This window comes from Caenorhabditis remanei, chromosome I, assembly GCF_010183535.1.
Source record: "Caenorhabditis remanei strain PX506 chromosome I, whole genome shotgun sequence".
Lineage (NCBI taxonomy): Eukaryota > Metazoa > Nematoda > Chromadorea > Rhabditida > Rhabditidae > Caenorhabditis > Caenorhabditis remanei.
Genome location: NC_071328.1, coordinates 4,208,843 through 4,232,244, shown reverse-complemented (window position 1 = coordinate 4,232,244; position 23,402 = coordinate 4,208,843). Strand labels below are relative to the sequence as shown.

General features: G+C 44.5%; 1 protein-coding gene across 1 annotated transcript; it reads right to left on the bottom strand.

Moving 5' to 3' along the window:
* Nucleotides 1–39: 39 nt before the first annotated feature.
* On the bottom strand, nt 40–3,426 carry GCK72_000653 (uncharacterized protein; the record flags this gene model as incomplete). Its single annotated transcript, XM_053722607.1, has 5 exons — nt 40–205; nt 250–665; nt 2,333–2,432; nt 2,481–3,074; nt 3,122–3,426. The coding sequence occupies 5 exons, from the start codon at nt 3,424–3,426 to the stop codon at nt 40–42; spliced, it is 1,581 nt and encodes a 526-aa protein (XP_053591252.1).
* Nucleotides 3,427–23,402: the final 19,976 nt, after the last annotated feature.

Below are 23,402 nucleotides of genomic sequence, written 5' to 3'. Positions count from 1 at the left end.
CTTCAATCGGTTTTCATTTAAAACTTTTTCAAATTTGTTTCAATTGTCCATTCGCAAGAAGTGTTCCTCTGTCATATTCCAGACTGCAAATACGAATTTCTGCTTCTCGATCATCACTGATGCAACGTGTTGATCAGTCTCTCGAACTACATATGTCCGGCTTGAAAACGATGGTTTCTTCCAGCATCTTGAATCGAAAATATAGCTGAAATTTTCGATGAAGATATACATATTTTTGGGAGAACTTACGTTCTATCGACCGGAAATATCGGTGGATTCCTGCTCAGATTTTCGAAACGAATCGACTTTTTGACTTCATTTGGATCGAAAGAAGAATAAAAACGGTCCAAACGAACAATTAAAATTTCCAGATTTTGATGCGCTATTCCTGATTTCCATCTCTGAATGAATTGAATAATATCACAGTTTTCCAGTCTTTCAGTTCTCAAAATTGCTTTTCTGCCAATGAAATGTTTCAAGATTCCAACAGACATTGAGGAGTGATCACGAAGGTCAATCAAATCTGTTGTATAAAACCCCGAGTCTTCTTTGAGTTCTCCTTTCAGAGTAACATTACATTGAATGTATTTTTGTTTTGGAGATGCTGAAAAGTACTCATCCAACTGATCAGCACATATTTCTCCGCGAAGACACAAATCGCTTCTCTTGATATTTTCCAGTTTTGAAAGGATTCGAAGGTCAGACAAGTGGAAACCGACATTTTTTACTGACGCGTGTTTGCGGACTCAATGCTAAATTATTAAATTTTGCATTGAGTCCGCAAACACGCGTCGGTAAAAAATGTCGGAACTTTTTCATTTCGATAATAACCCATTCAAAATTTAGTTTATCGGACAATCACATGATACCGAAATACACTGTCAAAGTTGACCATTTTCCACTGAAAACAGCCAAAGTTGGTAACCTGTTGACTGTATCTAGAAGACTCTGTAATTTATTAAGAAATTGAGATTATGCTTTGAATCAACGTTTTGCATTAAACATCAATATACAGTACGGGTCAAAAAAAAATGCAGTTTTCAGTTGAAATCGGTCATTTTTGTGAGTGTGCCACAGTCTCACCTACGATCCTAAAACTAGCTAATTTTCAAAATCGATGGAATTTCGAGACATCAATCGGTAATTGGAAAATGTCATATTTTCACTAATTCTAAGGAATTTAACTTTGAGAACCATACCCATTGAGTCCCAAAGACCCCTTGGTTATTGATCCATGTTTTAGAAAAATATTTCAAAACTCACTTGAAACTTATCATGTTCGATTTTGCATTGAATCGAAATATTTCTATCATGATTTTAAAAATTGGATAGATAACCTTGTTATCTAAAGTTTCATCTCCCAAACTTTGTATGCTGATGATTCCACCAATAAGTTTATACTTAACAATTTGGACTTCTTTAAATCGATATTTTTCACTTGAAATCACCAAGTTTTTCATTCGTTTTGAGCAGAAAGACAACAAAAATAGATCCTGGTAATCCATAGTTGACATAATTGCATGTTGGACTAGATATGGAAATCTTAGTAGTTTCATTTTCGTTTTCTGGAAAAAACATTTATATTGGCATCTGGATTCAAAGAAAATGCAGAAAATAAACGTAAGAGACAGAAGACAAATACTGTGTCTACTGTGTCGACAAATCAATAGTCGTTAAGAGGGTGTTGGTGTGGGATGCAGATGTTTTAGGTACGGAAAAGATGGTAATTGGAAGAATACATAATTTTATGAGGTACAATTAAATAACTTATTGCAATGTTGAAATAGTAACTTTTATGGTTTTCTTCCAGGTTCTCAAGAATCGGAAACGAGCAACCACTCCACCCGCATCGAAGTCGTCGCCAACTGCTGAACTCTAGTGAAAAATTATGTAATAAAGTATTGGATGCTCTCTCTCTTATTATTCTAGCATACTACCTCCGACACTGATCACCGCCCTTTAATGTCAGAACACTCGACTTCAACTTTAGAGTATATTTTTGAGCTGTTTCCCATATTATTGAAAAAGACAGACAAGTTCTCAGAGAACACAGATTCAGAACCGATGTGAAATTTGGAAATTGATTTCAGACATGGTTCACTAAACTTTTTTGCATGCTGTTAATTTCAATTGGAAAATTGACAGATTTCTTATAAATAGGAACTCAATTATAAGCGGAAATACAGAAAACATAACAACCTTAACACAACATGCTTTATTACAACAGAATTAGATGAAGTCAATATTGAAAAATTATTAAATAACATGCAGATTTTGAATAGTTCTATTCTCAAACAGTGAATCGTTTATGCCATACGAAAAATTTTAATACTGCCGGTGGACTGATTAAGATTGTTGAAAGTAATCCATCATGTCTCTCGAAATCGAATCCTTCCGATAAGTCGGTAACAACGTCATGTTTATCAGTAATTCTGCAATAAAACGACTATTGTTGCCTGTTCAAAATGAAGTTAACTCACTCTTTCTCATAAATATAACATCTTTCTCTTCTCTTCGGATCCCATGGTTTCGCATCGAACTCGGAAATAAAACGATCTCTATTCATCAGTTTTTGAGGCACTCTACTCATTTTCAGTGCTATGAATTTCGTATTATTCCCGTTTCTCCAATGTCTTATAAAGTCAATAACAAGTTCAATATCAAAAGTAGGATTGAATACATACAACATTTTTCCATTGAATCCAGATAAATGTTCTCTTGTAATCCAACTAGTCTCGTAAAATATTAATCTATCAGATCGAAAGAAGTTCAGATTTGTAGACACTTCTCCTTCAACTTTTGAGTGAATATATACATCTTCAACGGGATTTTCTATATTATTGAAGAAAACTGACAGTTTTTCAGAAGTAACAGTTTCAGAAAGAATTTTTAATCCGGAGACTGATTTCATGCATGGTTCAGTTATGAATCCTTCCAAATCATCGATCACATTCAAATCCAACTGAAGATATTGCAAACTTGTTCGTATTAAATCCAAAATGTAATAGGTTATTTGGAACCCACTGTGTGGGATATCACTGTATAGAATACTTCCTGAGTGGACATCAACGCATCTGAATAATTTAACTTATTTTTGTCTTTTGAGACTATTAAACAGTACCTGAAATAGTGTTCGACTCCGTCTATAGTTTCTGTAAATCGTCTCCCATCACACCTTGCCCAACGTGGAGCAGTTTCGAATGGAATAGATAAATGTCGACCGCCCACCAAATTCCGTAATTGAAACAATGGAGCTTTACATTTGCTAACTTTTGTAGTAATTCCCGCATAATCAACATGAAAACGTATCTGTTTGATTTTGTCTCTTGACTTTTTCGAACAAAATGATAGAGATAGCACTTCGATCGGATTCATTGAAGTGATGATTCGAGAGTAGGCAAGATACGGGAGGTTGAATAATTTCATTGTGCCAGAAAAGTGTTCTGAAAACTCAGATGAGAAAGGAATCTAGGAAGTGGAGTCTGCGAATCAATAAATTAGAATTCTGTGTGTATGAGTCGAGACATCCCACAATAAATAGACAGTACTGGCAACACAGGGCCTAGACAGAGCCATGAAAACGCACAAGGAGTGTATTCTGGGAAAACAGGAATATAATGAACCAGTCGGTTCACGTCGCCTAACGGCGACTAAACCTCCTTTTCTACACCACCCTTCTGGTTGTTACAGCGCCTGCGGCGCTTCCCAAACCGTTGAGACTATCGAGGTCTCAGAATTCTCTCCAACATAAGGATCGTTATATTTTTCTTAACTTGTTAGTAGTTTCCTAGCTGTGAGCAGAAAGTTCCGGAAAAACACAATTGTCAAATCTCTACTTTTCAGATACAATTTCGTTCTTTTAATCCTCCATTTTTTCTAAATCTAGCGATAAGAAAAAATCTTCCACGTCCCCACATGCGACACATCCAACTGATTACAGTCAACGTTGCCTAACAGATCGGATTCCTAAACGCATTAACCTATACCATTTGAAAATCAAATTTAGCCGCGGAATATAGCGTCTCGCAGTATGGATTAACTTGATCCATCCTTCCCATGTAGTGAGGATCTGGTTGTGCATCAGTAGCACCTATTGGAAAAACAGTTCGTTGACGTGTCGACTTCCGAACTCGATGTGGTCTGCCCGTTTCTTTCACTTGAGTTACATATGCTCTGATGGTGTTGGCTCTTGTTCTTCCCGCCGTCACATCTTCGGGGTCGTCTGAAAGCTGCCTGGAAAATCATTGAAGTCCGTCCAGATTTCATTTGATCTTCGGACTCATTTTTCCTGCTGATTTCCATTCGTTTGGTGTTGGTTCTGATATAGTTCGACTGTCGACTGCTCAATGTCAGACTGTAGGAATCGTCGGACTGATGTATTATTTGCCATAATTTTCAATCTCAGAGATAGTAAAGATCCGGACAATCTTGGGTGCCGGAAAGCAGAGCCGGACGTCTCCTTTTTGTCGATATTTTTCAGCGGCTTTTTTCACCGGCTTTTTCACCGGCTCCTGTGTCATCAGCTGAGTGCCCTTGATCCCGTCAATTCCGTTAAGTTCCACGCTCACCTCTGAATGCGAGCTGATATCGTACCTACATTCATCTCATATTTTTTGCTGACAGGTCAACAACATTTGATTTGGAATCCTGACAATATCGGGTCCGGATAGCTTCACCGGACGTCTTCTTTTTGTAGTTTTTCTTTGTCCGTCTCTGTGTCGTGTCCTCTTCCTCATCAATTCCTCCGAGCTCCACTCTCCCATCTGATTCTGATCGATGGAACACACCTTCATCTATTTATTGTTCTGTACTCATCAGACTTAGGCCATTCAACCCGAAAGTCAGACTATCACGAAGCCGTGGAACAGCATCCGATGTGGAGGTGATATCGCGGGGAACAGGAGAAGCATCACCATGAGCACCCAGTGAATTGTCGACGGGAACAGTTAGTAGTTGGAAAGAAAATGATAGTTATCAGCAGTTGGAAAAAACGGATTTTACGTGGCCCATATAAGGACTTCACGCGACTTTCGCTCGCACGGCCTCCTGCAGAGGCTCTCTCAAAGTACTGTGCGCAGTGCATTGAGAGGGCCTTCGCTGGAGGCCGTGCGCTCGTCATTATATTTTAAAAATGGGAGGAGCAAAAACTGTAATGAGAAGAAGGGAAATGTTGCCCAAAATGGCTATCAATACTTTTTTTAAATGTGGACCCATATGGATCAATTACACGTATCTTGAAAATTGTCCGTATCTATTTGTGATGCCTATCAATCTGGAAGGAGACAAAACGTTTTTAGTCCTCAATTTTTTCTGAATCCGATGATAACAAAAAATGCTTGTCGTCATTCCTTTTTTAGGAAACGGTCCGCATTTGTTCGTGACGTAGGTCTCACTGGAAACAAACGGCATGTTCGGAAATTTCTATTTTTTTCGAATCTATCAACAAAAAAAACCAAAAAATCTTTTCTCGCCCCCGGGCTCTAAAAACTAACTGTGTAGTCAACGACGCCTAACTTGCGAGATCGGACGCGGAAACACGTCAACCCTAACCATGCGGCCACGGAAAATGCAAGCCAATGAAAAGAAAGAAATGACGACGCTTAGGCCGACAGTTTCACGCCACTTTTTCCGTTTTTTATTCCCCTATGCTTTATCAGTGTTTTTGGCTCAGAAGGCGTCATTTTGAGAATTTTGAAAAAAGAAAAAGACGGGCATCATTAAGAGAAAATTTCTGATCTTTTGGTCCAAATTTGAAGAAAATCGGTTCAGTAGGAAGGGCGGTAGGATCGGCGACATACGGACAGACAAACGGATCTGCTGAATATTATTAGTAAAGATTGCCAGGAGAAGAGGGATATTTTTAAACAAGCTGTCGTGGAATCAATAGATCGTAATTCACGACCTTGCCAGACTTACATAGTTTACTCAAAATAATAAATATTAGGGTGTTTCAAAAGTCTTTGCATCAGCTTTTCATCAAATTTTTATTAATGAAAAGAAGACAGTTTTAGTTTATTAATAAAATTTATTGAATGTACATAATGATCTTCAATAGGGTTTCATTTAAATCATTTCATTTTAAAATCTCTTTCAAAGATCCAGCGGAAGTGTTCCTCATTCCAGACTGCAAATACGAATTTCTGGTTCTCAATCATCACTGAAGCCACGTGTTGATCAGTCTCCCGAACTACATATGATAGGCTTGAACAGTATGATGACTTCCAGCATTGAGAATAGAAAGTAAAGCTGAAATCACTGATGAAGATCTACATATTTTTGGGGAACTTACGTTCTATCGACTGGAATCAGTGGTTGATTTTTTGTCAGATTTTCGATACGAATAGACTTTTTGACTTCATTTGGCTCGAAGGAAGAACAACAATCGTCCAAACGAACAATTAACATTTCCAGATTCTGATGTGCTATTCCTGATTTCCATCTTTGAACAAATTGAATGATATCGCTGTTTTCCAGTCTTTCAGTTCTCAAAAATGCTTTTCTGCCAGTGAAATGTTTCAAGATGCCGGCAGACAGTGAGGAGTGATCATGAATATCAAGTATATCTGTTGTATAAAATCCCGAGTCTTCTTTGAGTTCTCCTTTCAATGTCACATTACATTGGATGTATTTTTGTTTTGGAGATGCTGAAAAGTACTCATCTGTTGACAGTCTCCTGGTCCCCGAATCAGGGTCCTGTCCCACTCCAAACTAAAATATAATAATTGTTCTCTAAATTATTCTAATTTAGTTTACATTTATTTCATATTTTACTTTCTGTTATTTTTCTCCCTTTTTCCCTGTTTCTTTAACTCCATTGGAAGCGGAAGCAATTCCCTTTTAATTCAAATCACCGCCATTCTCGTGTCTGCGTCTCTACTATCAAAGGCGCACGCTATTAACAACATCACTGGTCTCGCCGCGACGACACACAGGAAACGAGTGCAACCGTAGCTGACCGACAACAACGACTTGGCCTAATCATAATTTATTCAGTCTTGTTTTTAGTTTTGTTCTTTTAACAATTCTCTTTTTTGTTGTTTGTTTTAGAAGTTGTACGTGAGCCTCGCCGGCGTCCCTCTGGACTCCCCTAAGCTTTAATTAGCTAGGAATCCCCAGAGCGACTCCTCGAATCCCTCGCTTACTTCTTTTCTCCCTTTTCATGTAATTTCCTAAAGGAAATAATCGATCAGGTTTTTAATGCAGTCCCTCGCGGGTCATGCTTTTCCCCTGAATAAATCGGTTATTTAATACACGTGTTAACTGTACAGCGGGACACTTCCCTTTACCTCTGAACCACCTAAAACGGAAGTATATTTTGGGCCCATGTTCCCACCCCACTCGGCACATTACCGGCGGCCTTCTGGAGACAGAAGGGGTGGCCACATTTGGTGCATCTAGACCAGGTTGTATCCGCTCGGGCGGAAAATTTCGAGATTATCGATTTTTCCCCTCGACCGGACGAATCAGTCGGTTTGCCCATTTTTTGTCCGATAAAATCGATATTTTTCGATTTTAATGTACAGTTTTCACTTGTTTTCCCTCGGAAAATTAACGTGAACGGCGAAAAACTTCTTCGCAAACTTCATTTTCGGGTTTTTCGATGTTTTTCTCCCCGAAATTTTGCTTTCCTTTTTTGAATTTGGCGCCAATTTTGGCCCCACCTTTAAATTTGGAAGCAAGTTCGCTCTAGTGCGAAGCGCTGCGCCGCGAAGCGGCTTTAGGCCTTCCCACTTTTTACGCGAATTTCCGGGCGTTTTTTCATCGTTCTTTCTCGTTTCTCCCTCGTGTTTCGTGATTTTTTCGCGAATTCCCGACGGAATTATTCGAGAAAGGCCTGAAATCGGTCAGATACTCGAGAAATTCGGCAATTTTCGCCAAGATTTCCGCCGATTGGCTGAAAAAACTCTTTTCCCTCGGGAAAATCGAGATTTTTTTCGGTTCTTCCGCGCATTTCAACGCGAAATCGCCCAATTACCCTCGAATTCACCACGCCTCGTCATGGATTACGCCTCCTCGTGCTACTTCACCGCGGTTTTTGCTGAAATTTTGGCTGGAATCGATCGGAACCCCCTCGCGCCGGTTTCAACGGATGGATCGTGCTCCTTTCACCCCGTTTGCTGCTGTTTCGCTCCACTTCCCTCGATTTCGAGCCGGAATCCTTCATTTTTTCCGGATTTCGAGTGTTTCGAAACTTTTCGAAACATTTCGAAAATCCCGAAAAAATCGGACACCGGCAAGAACCGATCAGAAGTTTCAATGGATCGCCTGCTGCGGCTTCCTCGTGTTTCGGACGCCTCGTTTGCTGATGTTTGGATCATCTTCCCTCGTTTTTCGCTGGAATTCCCACTTTTTCCGGATTTCGAAATATTTCGTAATATTTCGAAAATCCCGAACGGGTCGGAACACCGGTGGAAATCGATCAGAAGTCTCGCTGATGGTTTCGGATGGCTCCCTCGTGTCGCGAATGCTTCGTTTTCTGTCTGTAAGTCGATTTTTTTGTGATATTTTTGCCAGACCCCGAACTCTCTCGCGTAGCGGACACATTTTCGAATGTCTCCAATACCCGAACGAGTCGGGCGAGGCGAAGATTGTTCAAAAAATTCCTTCGGATGTCTACGTCAAGCTTCGCACACACGGGAAGCTGTCATTGGTGTGGGATGGCTCCCTCGTGTTTCGCGTGCTTCAGTCTTCGTCATTTCGTCAACTTCCCTCGTTTTTTCGCCGGCTTCTGAATTCCCCCGCGATTTCGAAACGTTTTCGAACCTCTTCGAATATCCCGGGCGAATCAGAACAGGTGGAGAGCGATCAGAAGTCTCGTGGATGGATTCTCGTGCCCCGCTCACTTCGGATGTCGTCGTTTGGCTCTACTTCCCTCGTGTTTCTCACCGGATCTGGAATTCCTCGCGTCTTCGGAGCATTTTCGAATGTTTTCGAAGCCCCGACCGAGCCAGAAATGGTAGGAATTGAGGAGAAGTATCGTGGATGGTCGTGTTTTGATGACGCTCGTGCAGGATTCGTGTGTTTTTTCTCTTGTATCGCTTCTTCCCTCGGGAAGAAGCAACTTGGCTCTTTTTTTGTTTGTTCTTTAGTTCCTCGTTAGCGATAGACGCTCTCACTTCTTGCTGTGTTTTAACACGGGCTTGCCCGTTTGCGGAAGTGATAGTTGATTTGGGAATTCTCCGACGCCTCAGGTTTTCTGATGCCGATTGGAGCTCTCGGAATCTCTTCGGAGAAGTCCTTGAGAGCTTCTATTCGGACCGGAGAATCATAGTAGGCGTCCGAGCCATTCTCTTCAATCAGTGCGAGTGTCTTCCTCGCTCACCAGCCGCTTTAGATAATAACAATTAAGAGTCAAGGTCCCTTCATGCCAGCTTGCTGGATCGGAGGGAGCCTCTTTGCGGGTTCATTGTGTCACTTGGAGGTTACATACGTAAGCTTTATTGATTTATCCCCTCCTCGTCCGAACATTCTCGGGATTCGGATTAATTCGAAGCCCTCGAGAGTTCCGATAGGACCGGCGATCAATAATTCGCTTCCGTATCGATAATCTGCAATCGATGCTTTGGATTCAAGACATTCTCCGGAAGTTTAAAGCAATCAGAAACTCCTACGGAGCCGCCGAAAGGCAGCTCCGCGGTTGAGATTTTGAGAGCTTGAGCGGAAGGAGAATGTAAACGAAAACTGGGGGTCCCTGGTTTCGAGCATGGTGTTGATATGCGGCGACTCCTTTGTTGGTTTATCGTTCTGCTTGCCCTCTTCGGAGCTCGAGTAGTATCAGTTGCCAGTCCTCTGATTGCGCGATCAGCAGTTTTTACTGCATACGATCCCGTTCGTGAGGCGAAGGATATCCCCGTCATCGATATTGTCCTCCAGACCTCGGGTCGGCTGATGCTAGTTCGGTACTTTTCTATTCTAATCGGAATTCGTTCTGATTTGTTGAATAGTATTGATTCTGATGCAGAGCAGGCGAGCCCCCTGGTGTGAAGCTTGTGTTGCTTCCGAGTATAGTATTGATGCTCATGCATACTCGTTAGTGATCGGTATCAGGGATGCCAGGCAAGAGACCGCATACTGCCATGTGTTGGAGTCGCTGTTGGCCTCAGGTGCTCCATCTTTGTACCGATTAGGAACTGTAACCCCAGTGTATCTCCGTCTCCCTGTGGGATTCCGACATACATTTGACTACAGTACCCCTCGACTGTTTGCGACACGGCGCAGGTGCATACCTGTCTCGTACTCCGCCTCCTCGAGTTAACGAGTCTCCATGAGAAGTTCATTTAAGGTTCGGCATTGTTCCTCTCGCCTTATCGTCCTCGGAGGATTTGGCAGTCGTTTGAGAGTGAGCAAAGCAAAACCTGCTATATGAGGGACAACTCAAGGCTCAGAATTTCATAAGTCGTAGTAGATAGCGTAGCGATACGTTCGAGGCGACCTTTTACTGCTAATCTTAGAGCCCGAGCAGGAACAAGCGATATTTCCTAATCGGTTCCTCGAGACACAAGCGGTTCTAGTTGATTGCGATGGTGTTAATGCGAGCCTCGGCGATTTGATCTCCCCCGATTTATTTCGGGTCTTTCGAATCCCCGTCACCTCGATAATACACCTCTTACGTCTACTAGTGGTATCCTCGAACCCGTCCCTCGCTTTCAGGCTCTCTTTGATAAAGAGTGGATTACAGTCGATCGATTATTGATCGTCCCCCAGCTCCGTATCAGGATTCTGGAGGGTTAAGACTGATGCCTAAAATCAAAAACTTTGAGCGCATGCGTATCATTGTGAGTAGATTCGAGGGCGATCGAGCAGTCGGTACCCTTTGTTTCGTGACCGGATATGGACGATGGGTCAATAGTTTAATTGATTGGTCTTATCTCTTTAACTAAGTGAGTCGCTACTATCGCAGAAAAAATGAGTAATTTCACACGTGTCTTCTGGGAATAGATATATTCTCATGGGTTGATGAATCCTCGCCTTTGCCCCGCTGTCCGACAGCCGCTTTCTTTAAGCGCCTGGATTTGCCGGTCAGAGCCGAACGAATCTCCTCTACGAGAAATGCTTAGTGCTAGCGAGTCATCCGTTTCGTGATAACGCTGCGCTCTCTTTCCGTTCTTCTATTCTCTCCGTACTAGTATGGATGAGATCGAAGCACCGCGAGGGACCGCACCCGTATCAATTGTAATTCGGAGAGCTAAGCATTAAGTGGGTTCCAGTTCGTTCTGATCTGATCGAATCGGCTGAATTTCGTATCGAGCGGAAGCTCTTTTGAGCATCCTTCCTCGGATACATGCGTTTTGATTTTCAACCGAATCCATCATCGTTAGTTCGAAAACTGACCTATCTACCAGAAGACTTAGTTGAGGTGCTGTATTCGAAAGGCCTCGGCGACCGACATATTCAGTAGTATGTAAATACGAGCTGAAATAGTCAAACCGGTTATTTCGGGTCGTAAGGTCACTCCCCTCGCAGCAGGTCGCCAGACTCGCGCTTGCGGATCGTCCTGAAGACTAATGGAATAGTCGGCCGTATTGGTTTGAGACGATATCTTTCGTTTACCGATTCTGGCTCAAGTTTCTGAGGAGGACACTCCCTATGGAGCATCCTCTGGCCCCCCGGAGCGTATTGATTATGTTTCGGGAGGATTCTAGTACGATTCTGGTTAAGAAACGACCATAGGCGATCTGGTGCATTTTTCTCTCCGTAGCCCTCCCTCGTTAGTGAAAGACGCTCTCACTTTTTGCTGTGTTTTAACACGGGCTTGCCCGTTTGCGGAAGTGATAGCTGATTTGGGAATTCTCCGTCGCCTCAGATTTTCTGACGCCGATTGGAGCACTCGGAATCTCTTCGGAGAAGTCCTTGAGAGCTTCTATTCGGACCAGAGAATCGATGGCGTCCGATCAATTCCCTTCAATCAGCGCGAGTGTCTCCTCACTTATCGAGCGAGATCCTTCGGATCGGGGATGCATTCGGATCCTCTGGCCCCCCGGAGCGTGAATTCTAGGATTTACTGCTCCACGGTGCCATTGACTATGATAGTTTTATAACCAGATCTAGCGCTATCGGATAACTTTTGCTAAGAAAAAGTAGATGATGTATGGAACAAGAGTTTCGGCTCCAGATCCTAGATATTCTATCATGCTTAACGCGGAACTCTGAGTATCTTATGAAAGATGAGGAGTATCGAGTGTAGTTCGGGCGAAATTAGTATACCTCCCCTCTTCGTGAGCGGAACATAGAAGGTTTCCCCCTAATTGCAACGGAATTCTTGAAGCGTTAATTTCGTTTGAAATCCGCTGTCCCGTTTGGGATTTGGGGTATTCTAGACCGCTTTTCGCAGAGTATTTCTCGTCACGTCGCGTGGCTTTTGTGTCGTTCAGATACAATAGTGATTGAGAAATCTCTTCCGAAATCTGAAGATTGTTTACAATCGTTGTCGAAAATACTTCCAGTCTTGAATTCCACTCGTGAAATACATCTGGATGAGAGAAAGAGCATAAACTAAGTGGTGTACTAGTCTGCGGTGTAGGCGGATAAGAGCGAGCCGCCGGAGTTATGCTAGTAGGACAGTCGGAGGAGATGAGTATCGAAGTTGCTCTGATTCTTTCAGAGCATTTAGCGTAGCTAGACATCATATTTGGTGCCTTGTGTATCGGATTTGGTGGTTCTATGCAGCGCATTTGATGTTTCATTTCATTAGTTTGGTGCCTCAAATCTACTCCACCCTCGGGTCGATCTAGATTTGTTGTTCGAAATACCGACTGAAACTCGTATCACTCGCCTCCATCGAATCTTCGATCGAGCAGTTTGATATGTAGTCTTCCTCGTGTGTGGATGAGAGTTGCTATTTCGAATAGTGATTCGTAATCTACCCGTCAAGTATAATTCCGCCCGCTCTCCCTCGAATCCCTCAGTAGTTATTAGTTGTCGTTTTTGGAATATGGATCCTCTCTGTCATTCAAGTCTTCGTTTCGTTTCTGTGTGATTCGGCGATAGGCTGTCTGTGTACTCCTCGGTGCAGCGACTCTTAAGCGGATCGTTAGATTAACGGGCCGGCCGCCTGGCAAGCGGAGGGCCTTATTAGGCTAGCGATACCTCGACTCCACCACGATCTACGCAGATAGTCACTCCCCGAACCATACTTAAACTCGATGAGAATGATAGACGTTTAAGAGAGACCGTATTCCAGCTAATGATTACACTATACTCCAGACAAACTACATCACGGAATCTGTCATGATTCCGAAGCCTCTTGTTTTTTGCTTCCCTAGTATCGGTCCCGATCGATATGAAGTTAGCTTTCGTTGAGCTTTGAGATGGTTTAGTATCGTGTTGCGGCGAAACTTCTCGCGTAGAGCTCTAGTCAGTGATGTCTGAGAAGGTGACTCCTTCGACTGATGTCGTTAACTATCTCTCGTCATCTCGAACCTCGACGCTTTGCATTTCGCAAGTTTTTCTTTTTTAGGAATTCGCATTTAGTTTTCTCTTATCTGCCTCCGTGATTTTCTTGTATTCGTAGCTCCCAGAGTCAGTTGAGTCATATTTATTATGCTTCAGCTATCACTCGCGATCTACGATGTCGGGAAAGGGATCTCGTCCGCCTTCGGGCAATAGACACCCCTCGGAGCCTTCGGAGAGTAAGACTAGCCGAACGCCTAGAAAGAAATTACAGATGATGGTGTTTTAGATCAGCTTCTGACGCGTATTGACTTCGACCTTCTGGTGTCCGGTCAGAATGCATTGATGCATTCGTTTCATTATTTCGCCGACACGCTCCGTAACATGACTCCAAAATTCGATAGAATGTACGAGATGTTCCGCAGCCAGTTCAGCGATAATGTTGACCCGACAGTCTGTAAGCTTGGACCTCCACGCCTCGGTGATCCTTATCATGGAATCACGCAGTTCGAGAAGGACCTTCGCAAACAGCAAGAACACTTTTTGGCCTGCACGGTACCATAAGCTGATTTAGATATCCCAGCATCACCCAAATGTTTCAGAGAATCGCAAGATTATTTGAGAAAGTCCTCGGAGACGTTCGCAAGGGACGTTTGGACAGCCACCTCGTGGATCGTTGTATCAGCAAATTTGTGTCTGAACATTGTGGTGAATCCTCGGATTCATCTAACTCTTCTGACGACTCGGATGCCGGAGAATCTGATTCAGATAACCTGCCGTCTTCGTCCGATGATAAGGAAGATGACTCAGATGGCAACGCCTTCGGGAACCTCGAATTCTCAGGTTATCTTGAAGAAATCGACTACTTCCCAGTAGGCCGAGCCAACTGAATCCCTTTTGTTGACAAAATTTCTGTTACTTCCCCTCGTTGTTAGCTCATGTGAACCTCTGTTGCCCTCGGATCCAAATGACTTTCTCTCGCTGGACATTATTCATCTTCACGCGTTCAACGACGTCTACAATCGGCCTAATTGCCTCGTCTAATCTCACAGTCTTTGGTTTTGATGTGCTTATTAAGTTTTCAATAAACTCGTTCCTCGAACCAGTCTACGGTCAATTTTTTCAGCCGCATTGAAATTTAGCTGGTGTTACCAGTCTTTACTGTGATTGAGATGATGACAATGTTAGCCCCATTTAGAATTCCGAGAACTATCGAATGAGTCAGTCGAAGCTTCGAATGATGATGAAATCGTAGTGAAGGACGCCCCACCCTAGTTTCAGTCTGGGAACGTCGCCTCTAGTATCAGATTTCTACAGCCCCCGCGATGATTGCAGTCGTAGTTCGAGCGTATCAATTCGTATCTCACTCACGAGTGTGGTCAACGTGGATTCTTGTTGAAGTGGAGTCTCAGCGAGTACATGCTGTTCGGGCTTCCGAGTTGAATGAAGAATTCTTTCTTCAGAAGACTCCGGACGCTCTTGAAGTACGTCCTTTTCGAAGCACGGGTCCTTCAGAACAGTGGGCGGCGTTGCATTCCGCAATCCTTGATTGCTTGGATGCTACCCCCGCCCTCGCTACTCCACTTTAAGATTATCCTCGATGAGCCTAATTCGTGAAAACGATCTGCGGATGCATACCCTCGATATATTCACAGCAGGACTCGCATGGTTATGGAGATATCTGTCACATCCGTCAAGTCGCTCAAAAAGCGACGCTGAAGTCTCATCATAAGCTACAGTCGAGATCCCTCGATTCTATCTTATCGCTCAAATGGAATCCTTCGTAAAGTTGAAAAATTGTGATTTCATTCATATTCTTTTTTTGTTAATAAAAGTCGAGTTTTGTTTGCTTAATGATTGCTTGTGATTCAGTAACTCGGTTTTTACCCGGTTCAATATCTGTTTCGTTTACGATTCGGTGAATTAATCTTTATAGCTTTATATCGATTTAGCAATTATGAGCAGCGAAAACTCACAAATTAACCAGGAGAAGATGCTCGAAGACGCAATCCTCGACGAGAATCCGGAAGTCGGTAAGATACCATTGCCTCCGATCTCCATAGAGCTCGAAAGAGTTCTTTTGGGAGGGGCGCAAGGGAATTACACACTTTCATTGAGCGTATGGTGACTCGGTTCTTTCCAGATCCCTCGGTTGACTCATCGGTTCCAAGAACCAATGGTGCAGACGCGGAAGACGGAAATATCCTCGAGTTGGATGATCTGAACTTTGGTTAGTGCTATCAACTCTAAGAATGGTGATCAGTTGCTTTAAATTTAGGAGATCCATCGGATCAAGCCAGCAATGCAGGAGATTCGGTTCACTCCTCGATTCTTGGAGAGTCTGACTCGCAAGAGCATGAAGTTCCAGCGAATCAGGAGATCCGCGAAGGTCCGTTGGAGTTTTTCGTCTTCCCAAACGGGAGACCCAATACTCCGAGAGTTGATTCGATTCCTTTTGCAGATGATAACTTGGATGGAAATCCAATGTTGGAGGCTGCGAATGTAGTCGTGGAAACCGCGAATCTGGCGGAGATTGATGCCCTCGACATTGCTCAACAATTGAAGCAACTGCCAGCCATTCTTCAGGAGTTTAAGAACATCGCGCGTCAGCTCGAAACCAAAAACACCTCGTCCGGATCCATTGATGATGCCAGCAACTTCATCACGAAGAAAGATTTAGAGGCCTTCGCCACGAAACAAGATCTCGAATCCCTCGTCTCTAAAGCTGATCTCGTGGAGCGTCTCCCCTCGGCTGACAAGTGGACTGACATGGTCGACAAGCTCGCGCCACTTGCTTCCCTCGACGGTCTGTCAGTTATGATGGGCTCAGTCTTGCAGCAACTGCGTGTGTTCGCGTTGACCCAGCGACGTCTGGCTCGTCGCCAGGGAAAGAGTGTTCTCCTCGGAAAAAAGCTTCTGACCGACGGAATGGTAGATCGTGTCAAGTTCTTGAAGACCTCGCACAAGATTACTAATGTCTACAACTCGCTGCGCAGTTCCATCGCGAGAAAAGTCACGTCTCTGGAGGAAGAGACCGAGATAAGAGATCTTGTAAACCAACTTGATGCTATCAAGAAGGAGCAGGATGCCTTCGCTCGAATCTTAGAACCCGGCGACCATGACGATGAATCGCAGGTAGCTGCCCTCGACGAGATTGTTGCGATTGAGACAACTGTTGGCCTCGCTCAACACGCTCAAGAACGTCAGGACGAGGAGAGAAAGAAGCGCAAGCATCTTGAATCTCACCGTGCTGTACGTTTTAGTAGTTTTGAAAATCTTTTCTTTAATTCAGTTCTATATTCAGAGCTCCACGCGATGCTTCTTCTGCCAGGAGAATCACGACTCGTTCAGGTGCCAAAAGTACCCAGATTTGCCCTCGAAACTCCAACTCTTCCGTGAAAAGAACCGTTGTATGATTTGTGGACAACCTGGCTGCAATGGTTCGGTAGCTGCCTGCAAGGCGAAGAACAGAGTGTGCAAGAATTGCGATCCCTCGTTGCCACTCGAACAACGTGAGCACCATCAGACGCTTTGCCCTCGACGCCGCCAGAAGAAACGCTCTTCGGGCGGAAGAAAGGCCATAGAAGAGAAGGTAGCTCCCTCGGAAGCCCTCGAGGCTGAAGAGAAGTTCGGTCACAACGTAGATCGCTTCCTTGATCCATCTGCTCAACAGCTTCCAGGCAGATACGTCATCCTGGCGAAACACGTGACTCAAACCTCGGATTCTGAAGATGACCCGGCTCCATCCAAACGCCAGAAGGTCAGCACAGATTCCAACGGAATCGGTGAAGACCCCTCGGCCAAGGAAGTGGAGAAGGTTCCAATTCAGAAGAAGAAGAAGAAGAATGCCGGAGGAAAGAAAACGAAGAAGGCCAAGAAGCCAATCATGAAAAAGAAAACCGAGTCCGTTGACTCTGTCAAGAAGCAGAGAGCTGCCAATCATGAGAATCCCTCGGAATCGACTAATTAATTGTTAACCTTTCTGTTTTAAGTTTTTTTACGGGTCTTCGTAAATAAACCGGTTCTTTTGTTGATACTGATGATCTCAATGATTGGTATATAGCTATGAGTGTAAACTCATAATTATTTCAATTTCTGCTCTATTTCAGATCGGCTTTAGTACCTTCCCGACTTTTCCGTCTGTAGTCCAAACACGAACTGAACACGATGATTCAAAGGGTAGCGCTGACCAATTCGTCGGGCTTTCCTACTTCTATAGTTATGAGTAGAAGTGAAACGTCATACTCTACGATTCTTCGGAATCTGCGAGGCTAAAAGGAATTTCATCCGTCTCTATGACCTCGAGTCTGGGTAAACTGATAACTTGAATGTTAGCCACAGAAGAGAGTGTTTCAGATATACCTGAACGCACGATTCCGTGCACTGGGTAGAAGTTAGCAGGCAGCTAACATTGTACACCGATTTGGATTCGTCCAGCGCCCTCGGGCATGTGGAGATTAGAGCATATTTTTTCGTTGCACTCTAAACCCACGATCGGTTTACAGACGATTGACACCGGATACTTGAAATTTTTCTTGTATCAAGCCAGTGGAAACGTTCACTCGGCATACGGGGCTCAGATAGTTGATGATTCTGTCATCAAGTGTATGTTATACACAGGATTACGGTCCTATATTTGTGTTAAATTGTTAAAATTCTCCCCGTCTGATCGAGAGTAAAAGTGCTCGATTGGAAAAACCCTAAACCTGTAGTCGGAGCAATGACTCTCGGGTGGCTCCCGAGATTAAGCCGAGATTCAGGGTTATCCGGGTCGGTGATCGCGAGGATCTTAAAAACCGGTCCATTCCCTCGGGATAAAACAAAAACTATCCGGATCTATGATGCTAACGCTAAGAGAAGGACGAGGATATAGGGATTAATTTGTGTTCTGGTACCGTAACTGAAGTACTCGCATCACTATCGAGTGAGCAATATTTGATGTAGCTAGGGAGCATTCGATGCGTTGAAATCACACTTGGTTCGTCTAATATATAGTCTTCAAGGTCGATTTAGTCGTGATAAGTGATGAAATTCTCTGATAGTTCGCACACATTGTATCGTCTAGGCCACTTGAATTACTGGGCAAGCCTCCGATCCCTCGACGTTGCTTACCTTTCGGTACTTCCCTCCCTCGGAGATCGAGTATCGGATGAGACGCGGCGCCGAGCAATCTGAGGTCCCCCCAGGAATTCGGTTCTAAGAATTGAGACTGCATACGCCCTTCGGGGGTATACAGATATCAGTTCGCGTACGGCTTTGGGTGAGAATTGTCTAAAATCCGATTAACCAGTATTGGTAGAATCGGAGCGAGTGATACGGGCTGTCACAAGTGTACAGTTCGAGACACATCACCTCGTGAATAGATTCATCTAGCAATATTAATTAGAGCATAAGTGCCGTTAGTCGAAGGACGACTTCGTCAAAGAAGTCCTCCGTTGATTACGTCACCTCGTTTATACCTATAAGTCTTATTGACGACTGCATTTGAGTCAAGCAACTTAAAATGTTAGTTCCTTTTGTACCGAGATTTCGATCTCAAATTCGCTCATCAACGTATTTCCTTTGTGCTCGAAAGACGGAAGTTAATCGTTCATGTTCGGCGGTCTGATTGATTTAGGAGAAGCGCTAGCGAAGTATCTCGATTACTTCAATGGTGTGAATCTTATAGCATGATGATGGCAAAGGTGCCGGTCACCTCCTTGACAAGTGACATCAGCTCGTAGTTATCTACAGATGAAACCTCAGTTCTTTCTAATGCTGCTTGATCGAACTGCAGCGTGTCACGAAAAGCAAGGACCAGTCTCCAAGAGGAGTTTTCCTTTTTGATACATGCTTCGACGCAAGTTCATCGATGAGCGACCCGTCCATGCGTGGTCGTATCCCCCTGAAGATGTTCTCACCGGCAGAAACGCCACCGAGAGCTATATACTTTAGGTCTAGTACGACACAACGAGATTATACGTAAATTATTAGTGCGTGTAAACCCTCGTGACGTCTCGAAAGAACGTCATACGTCTCGAAAGAACGTATTCTTTTACGTGTGCTAATAAACTTGTCCACGTGGCTACGTGGCTAAAGTGAGCTCGGCTTTTTTGTAGCAGTAATGTGCAGTTCGTGCCTGTCGACACCAACCCACCCTACTCCTCTCAATCTTCGTCTCATTTTGGTTAGACGAAACGTTTTTCGGTGCTAATCTGTATGACATAAATCGCTACCCATTTTCAGATAGAAAGCTTGGTGCATGAGCTGAGTTTTGCAGCTAGAGTTCGGTCTCATGCAGCTAGAATTCGGTCTCTAATGGGTGCTCCTGTAGACGTCGTGATCAGTGATCAGCGAGATTGAAACGGTCTCGCTGCGTACTCAGCACGATACTCTCGGAGTGAAAATTCTGGTAATCCATATTCCGTGAGGGATTTGGTACACAATGGACTAGATTTGGTGCACAATGCGCCGGATTTGGTGCATAATGTATCGGAATTTTGAGGCAGGTTTGATGCACATAATGCATCATTTAGTGTATTTGGTCTTCATCGAATTCCTCGTCAACAGACGATATTTGATGCAAATGCGCAACATACAGATAGCAACCATCCTCATTCAGAATGGCCCGATGGAACGCTTTTTCGTTAAACCTCTTTAGATTACGAGTCTGCACGTAAAGGAACCAAGCCTTTCTAAGAGCGCGAGGCTCTGGAAGGGGGTAAAATGTGATGAAATCAACTCTATGCGATGAGTAGAGAGCAGGCTCGATACGATCGTTCGAGCGGGCTGGTGCGAGATCGTACTGCTCTTCTAGCGTGTTAAAATCGGTAATGTTCACAGATGGGGTAAGAATCCGAGAGCAGGGAGGCACCTAGTGCTCCAGGTTCAACGATTCACTGGGAAGAGTGGTAGTCTATGGAAGAAAGCGGCATCTTAGCCAGATGGAGAGCTCCGTAGTACTGTAAATCCGCATCGGATCCAAAGTTCGCGATGTTTTCCGCCAGTTGATGAGTGGGTCGAGTCCCTCCATCGTTCCACAGAACCGAGTCTAAGCTATGGTACAAGTTTAGAAACACGTCCAATTTCATCCCATGTCTCTAGTTCAGTCCTCGCGGTGAAGCCGTGTAGTCGTGAGAGATTGATAAACGGGCAGTTTACTGTCTGGTCAAGGTGGACATATTGTTACCCGCGTGTCTTTGATGCATCAGTGATCATATATAACCGGTAATAAACTGCAACCCGCTAGAGAGGGAGTTGAATAAACCGATACGCCTCGGACAACACCTAGTTTCCCTGTCTAGAAACTACTATGGCCTTGACCGGGTAATGGAGAATAAGAGCTATCCAATTTACCCCCTACCGAATAGTAGTGCCCCACCGAAGGGTTCCGAAGTGCCTATTAGCAGATCCAGTTTAATCTGACGGATTACTTCAGGTAAATTCGTAGTGTTTTGTTGGAAGACCCTCGAGTTGTTAGGTGAGGAGCCACCAGGCTGCGAGGAACACGCCCTCGAGATACAGCAATCTTGCTGCGTGCTCAGTTGAATAGATGATCCACACTCTACCAGGACCACCGCGGGCCTGTGTAGATTGCTGTGCATCATTTGGACGTCTGTAGCCTATCCCGATTTGAATAAGTGGAGCTTCGTTTGGTAACCGATACCCCACCCCCGATTCAGTTCTCTTCACTGAATTGGACCCTCTCGTATCTCAGAGTTGCGAGGCTCTGAACGTGTCTAGCTGACGGTACAGCGAAAACACACCCCAGCCACTTCATTTCTAGGATTCTAGTATTCAGACTGTGTCGACTCTCTGGACGGCGAAGGTTTCTTCTTCTTCCGGAGTGATGGTCGATGAGCTGATGAGCAATGACGAGATTAACGTTGTATAACATCCTTTAAGGATGAACTAAGTTAGAGTTATGCGCACAATTGTGACTTGGTATTCGTCCTACCAAGACAACGTCTCGGAGCTCATCTGACTCATCGGCCTACTGAACACAGCTGAAGCTACAATCGGAGTTTTGTTGTGTAGCCTGGTTTTCAGCTTCGGATGTGATCAGTTCGTGGATGGACGTCAGGACTCGCCCGAACAGGAGCGGACTTTTTAGTGTTTTGTTTCTCTGTTTTTTAATCTTTCTTTAGCCCCGCTGTCCGGTCTCAATTCTCTTTAAGAATACCTTTTTAATTTCAGCTTTCGACTTCAACCCTTTTGTGAACACCCAACCATGTCTGGTACCGGACAACAACCCTCGCGGAACGGACTGCCGACGACCTCTGGAGATGGCCAAGCGAACAATCAACGTTCGCCCTCGGAAAACTTCAAGACGGCTCAACGCAACGTCAAGACCGCAATCACTCGTGCAAGCACCGCCGGCCTCAAAACCGCGGAACAAGCATTCCATTTCATGGACGACCCCTCGGCCGTCTATGATGCTCTCGGGCTCAAAACTATCGACAACTTGCGAAAGAAGTTGATGGTCATAGCGGGAATGATCGAAACGGACAAGCATTTCTACGAATTCGTCAAGAATATCGACGAACTCTTGTCCAACCGGGAACGTCAACGCCTACGCGAAGTGGCTAAGGCTCATCTCGACCTGAAACCACGGACTGACAACCTGCCGGTCATCAAGAACGCCATCACGGCCCTGCAAGCAGCCCTCGAGAAGCAGGATTACCTCGCTGGAGAGATATCCCCAACGGAAACCGCGGATATTTCGAAGGATGTGGAAAATTCACCCGTGGACGGAGAAGAACCATTCGAAGAAGACCATTCGGATACGGAATCTGTCCACCATAAAGATGACGACATCAAGGACCTCGATCTGATTGAAAACCCCTCGACTGTCGGAGTCAACAACTCTGGTGGAACGCAAGTTCCTCCTGTGGTTACCTCGCACACTCGTTCAAGTGTCGAAAACCACGAAGCCTCTAGACGTTCCTCGATCAGAGCGGACACGAACGCGGCGTCCCATGGACAGCCGATAGCGTGCCCGGTCTGTGATGAAGGACATGAGCTCTTCAAATGTAAGAGCTCGGATCTGCCGCGCTATCTAGCACGGAACGGATTGTGCGTGCATTGCACGTCAAATCTGCATGAGACACACATGTGTCCTCTTCAGAATGCTGGATCATCACCATATTTCGCTGGAGGTTTCGTTGAGAAACGTCCGGAAAGCGGTGGACGTTTCATGACCCAGAACAAGCAGATAGTAGCATCAACCCCTCGTGAAAAAATTCAGTCGAACTTCTCGTCCCTGTCTGACAGCGACGAGAAGGAACACATTGTCTCTGCTCGGTCTCATGCCCCTCGAGCTCGTAAGGAAGAATCTTCTGATGAGGAATCTGACGTCGAGTGTCGTGCGGCAGAGAGCACCAGGAAAGGGAAGACGAATGGTAAATGGTTGTCTTATCACGACCTAGATGCCATTCTTCCGAAATTTACTGGCGAAGCGCTCAGATACAAAAAGTTCATGACGATGTTTGAATCACTTGGATTGCATAACCCGCGACTTGACGATGTGATGCGATTGTCTCTCTTGGAAAAGAAGCTTATCGGAGACGCTAAGGGCTTCTTTTGCGAGCTTACTAAACCTCGTGATTCGCTTGAAGCTACCTTAGCGAATATGCGAGAAACTTTCGAAAAAGATACTTCGGAAGTTACAGAAGCCCTTCAGCAATTCAGTCGGCTTAGTTTCCATGCGACAGACTACAAACGTGCAGCTCGGCAGCTTATGGAGAGCAAAACGCTCATCCGGAGGCTTCGAGATCTTGGGGAGGATGTAAATACCCCCTCGTTTGTTCGCAGCTTCATGGTGAAGTTACCGGGGAAGATGCTCCGTAACATCAGAAATTTGTTTGAAGACGGCTCGCAGCCATCGGTTGATGACATCATCAATAGATACGATCAATCCTTGAGAGATCGAGCTTTTGCTGATCGATACCAATCTGCGAACGTCGCTGAAAGGTTGAAAGAGATACCGGATGAGTCAGTAATGGCTACATCCCAGATCTCGAGTAATCCTACGA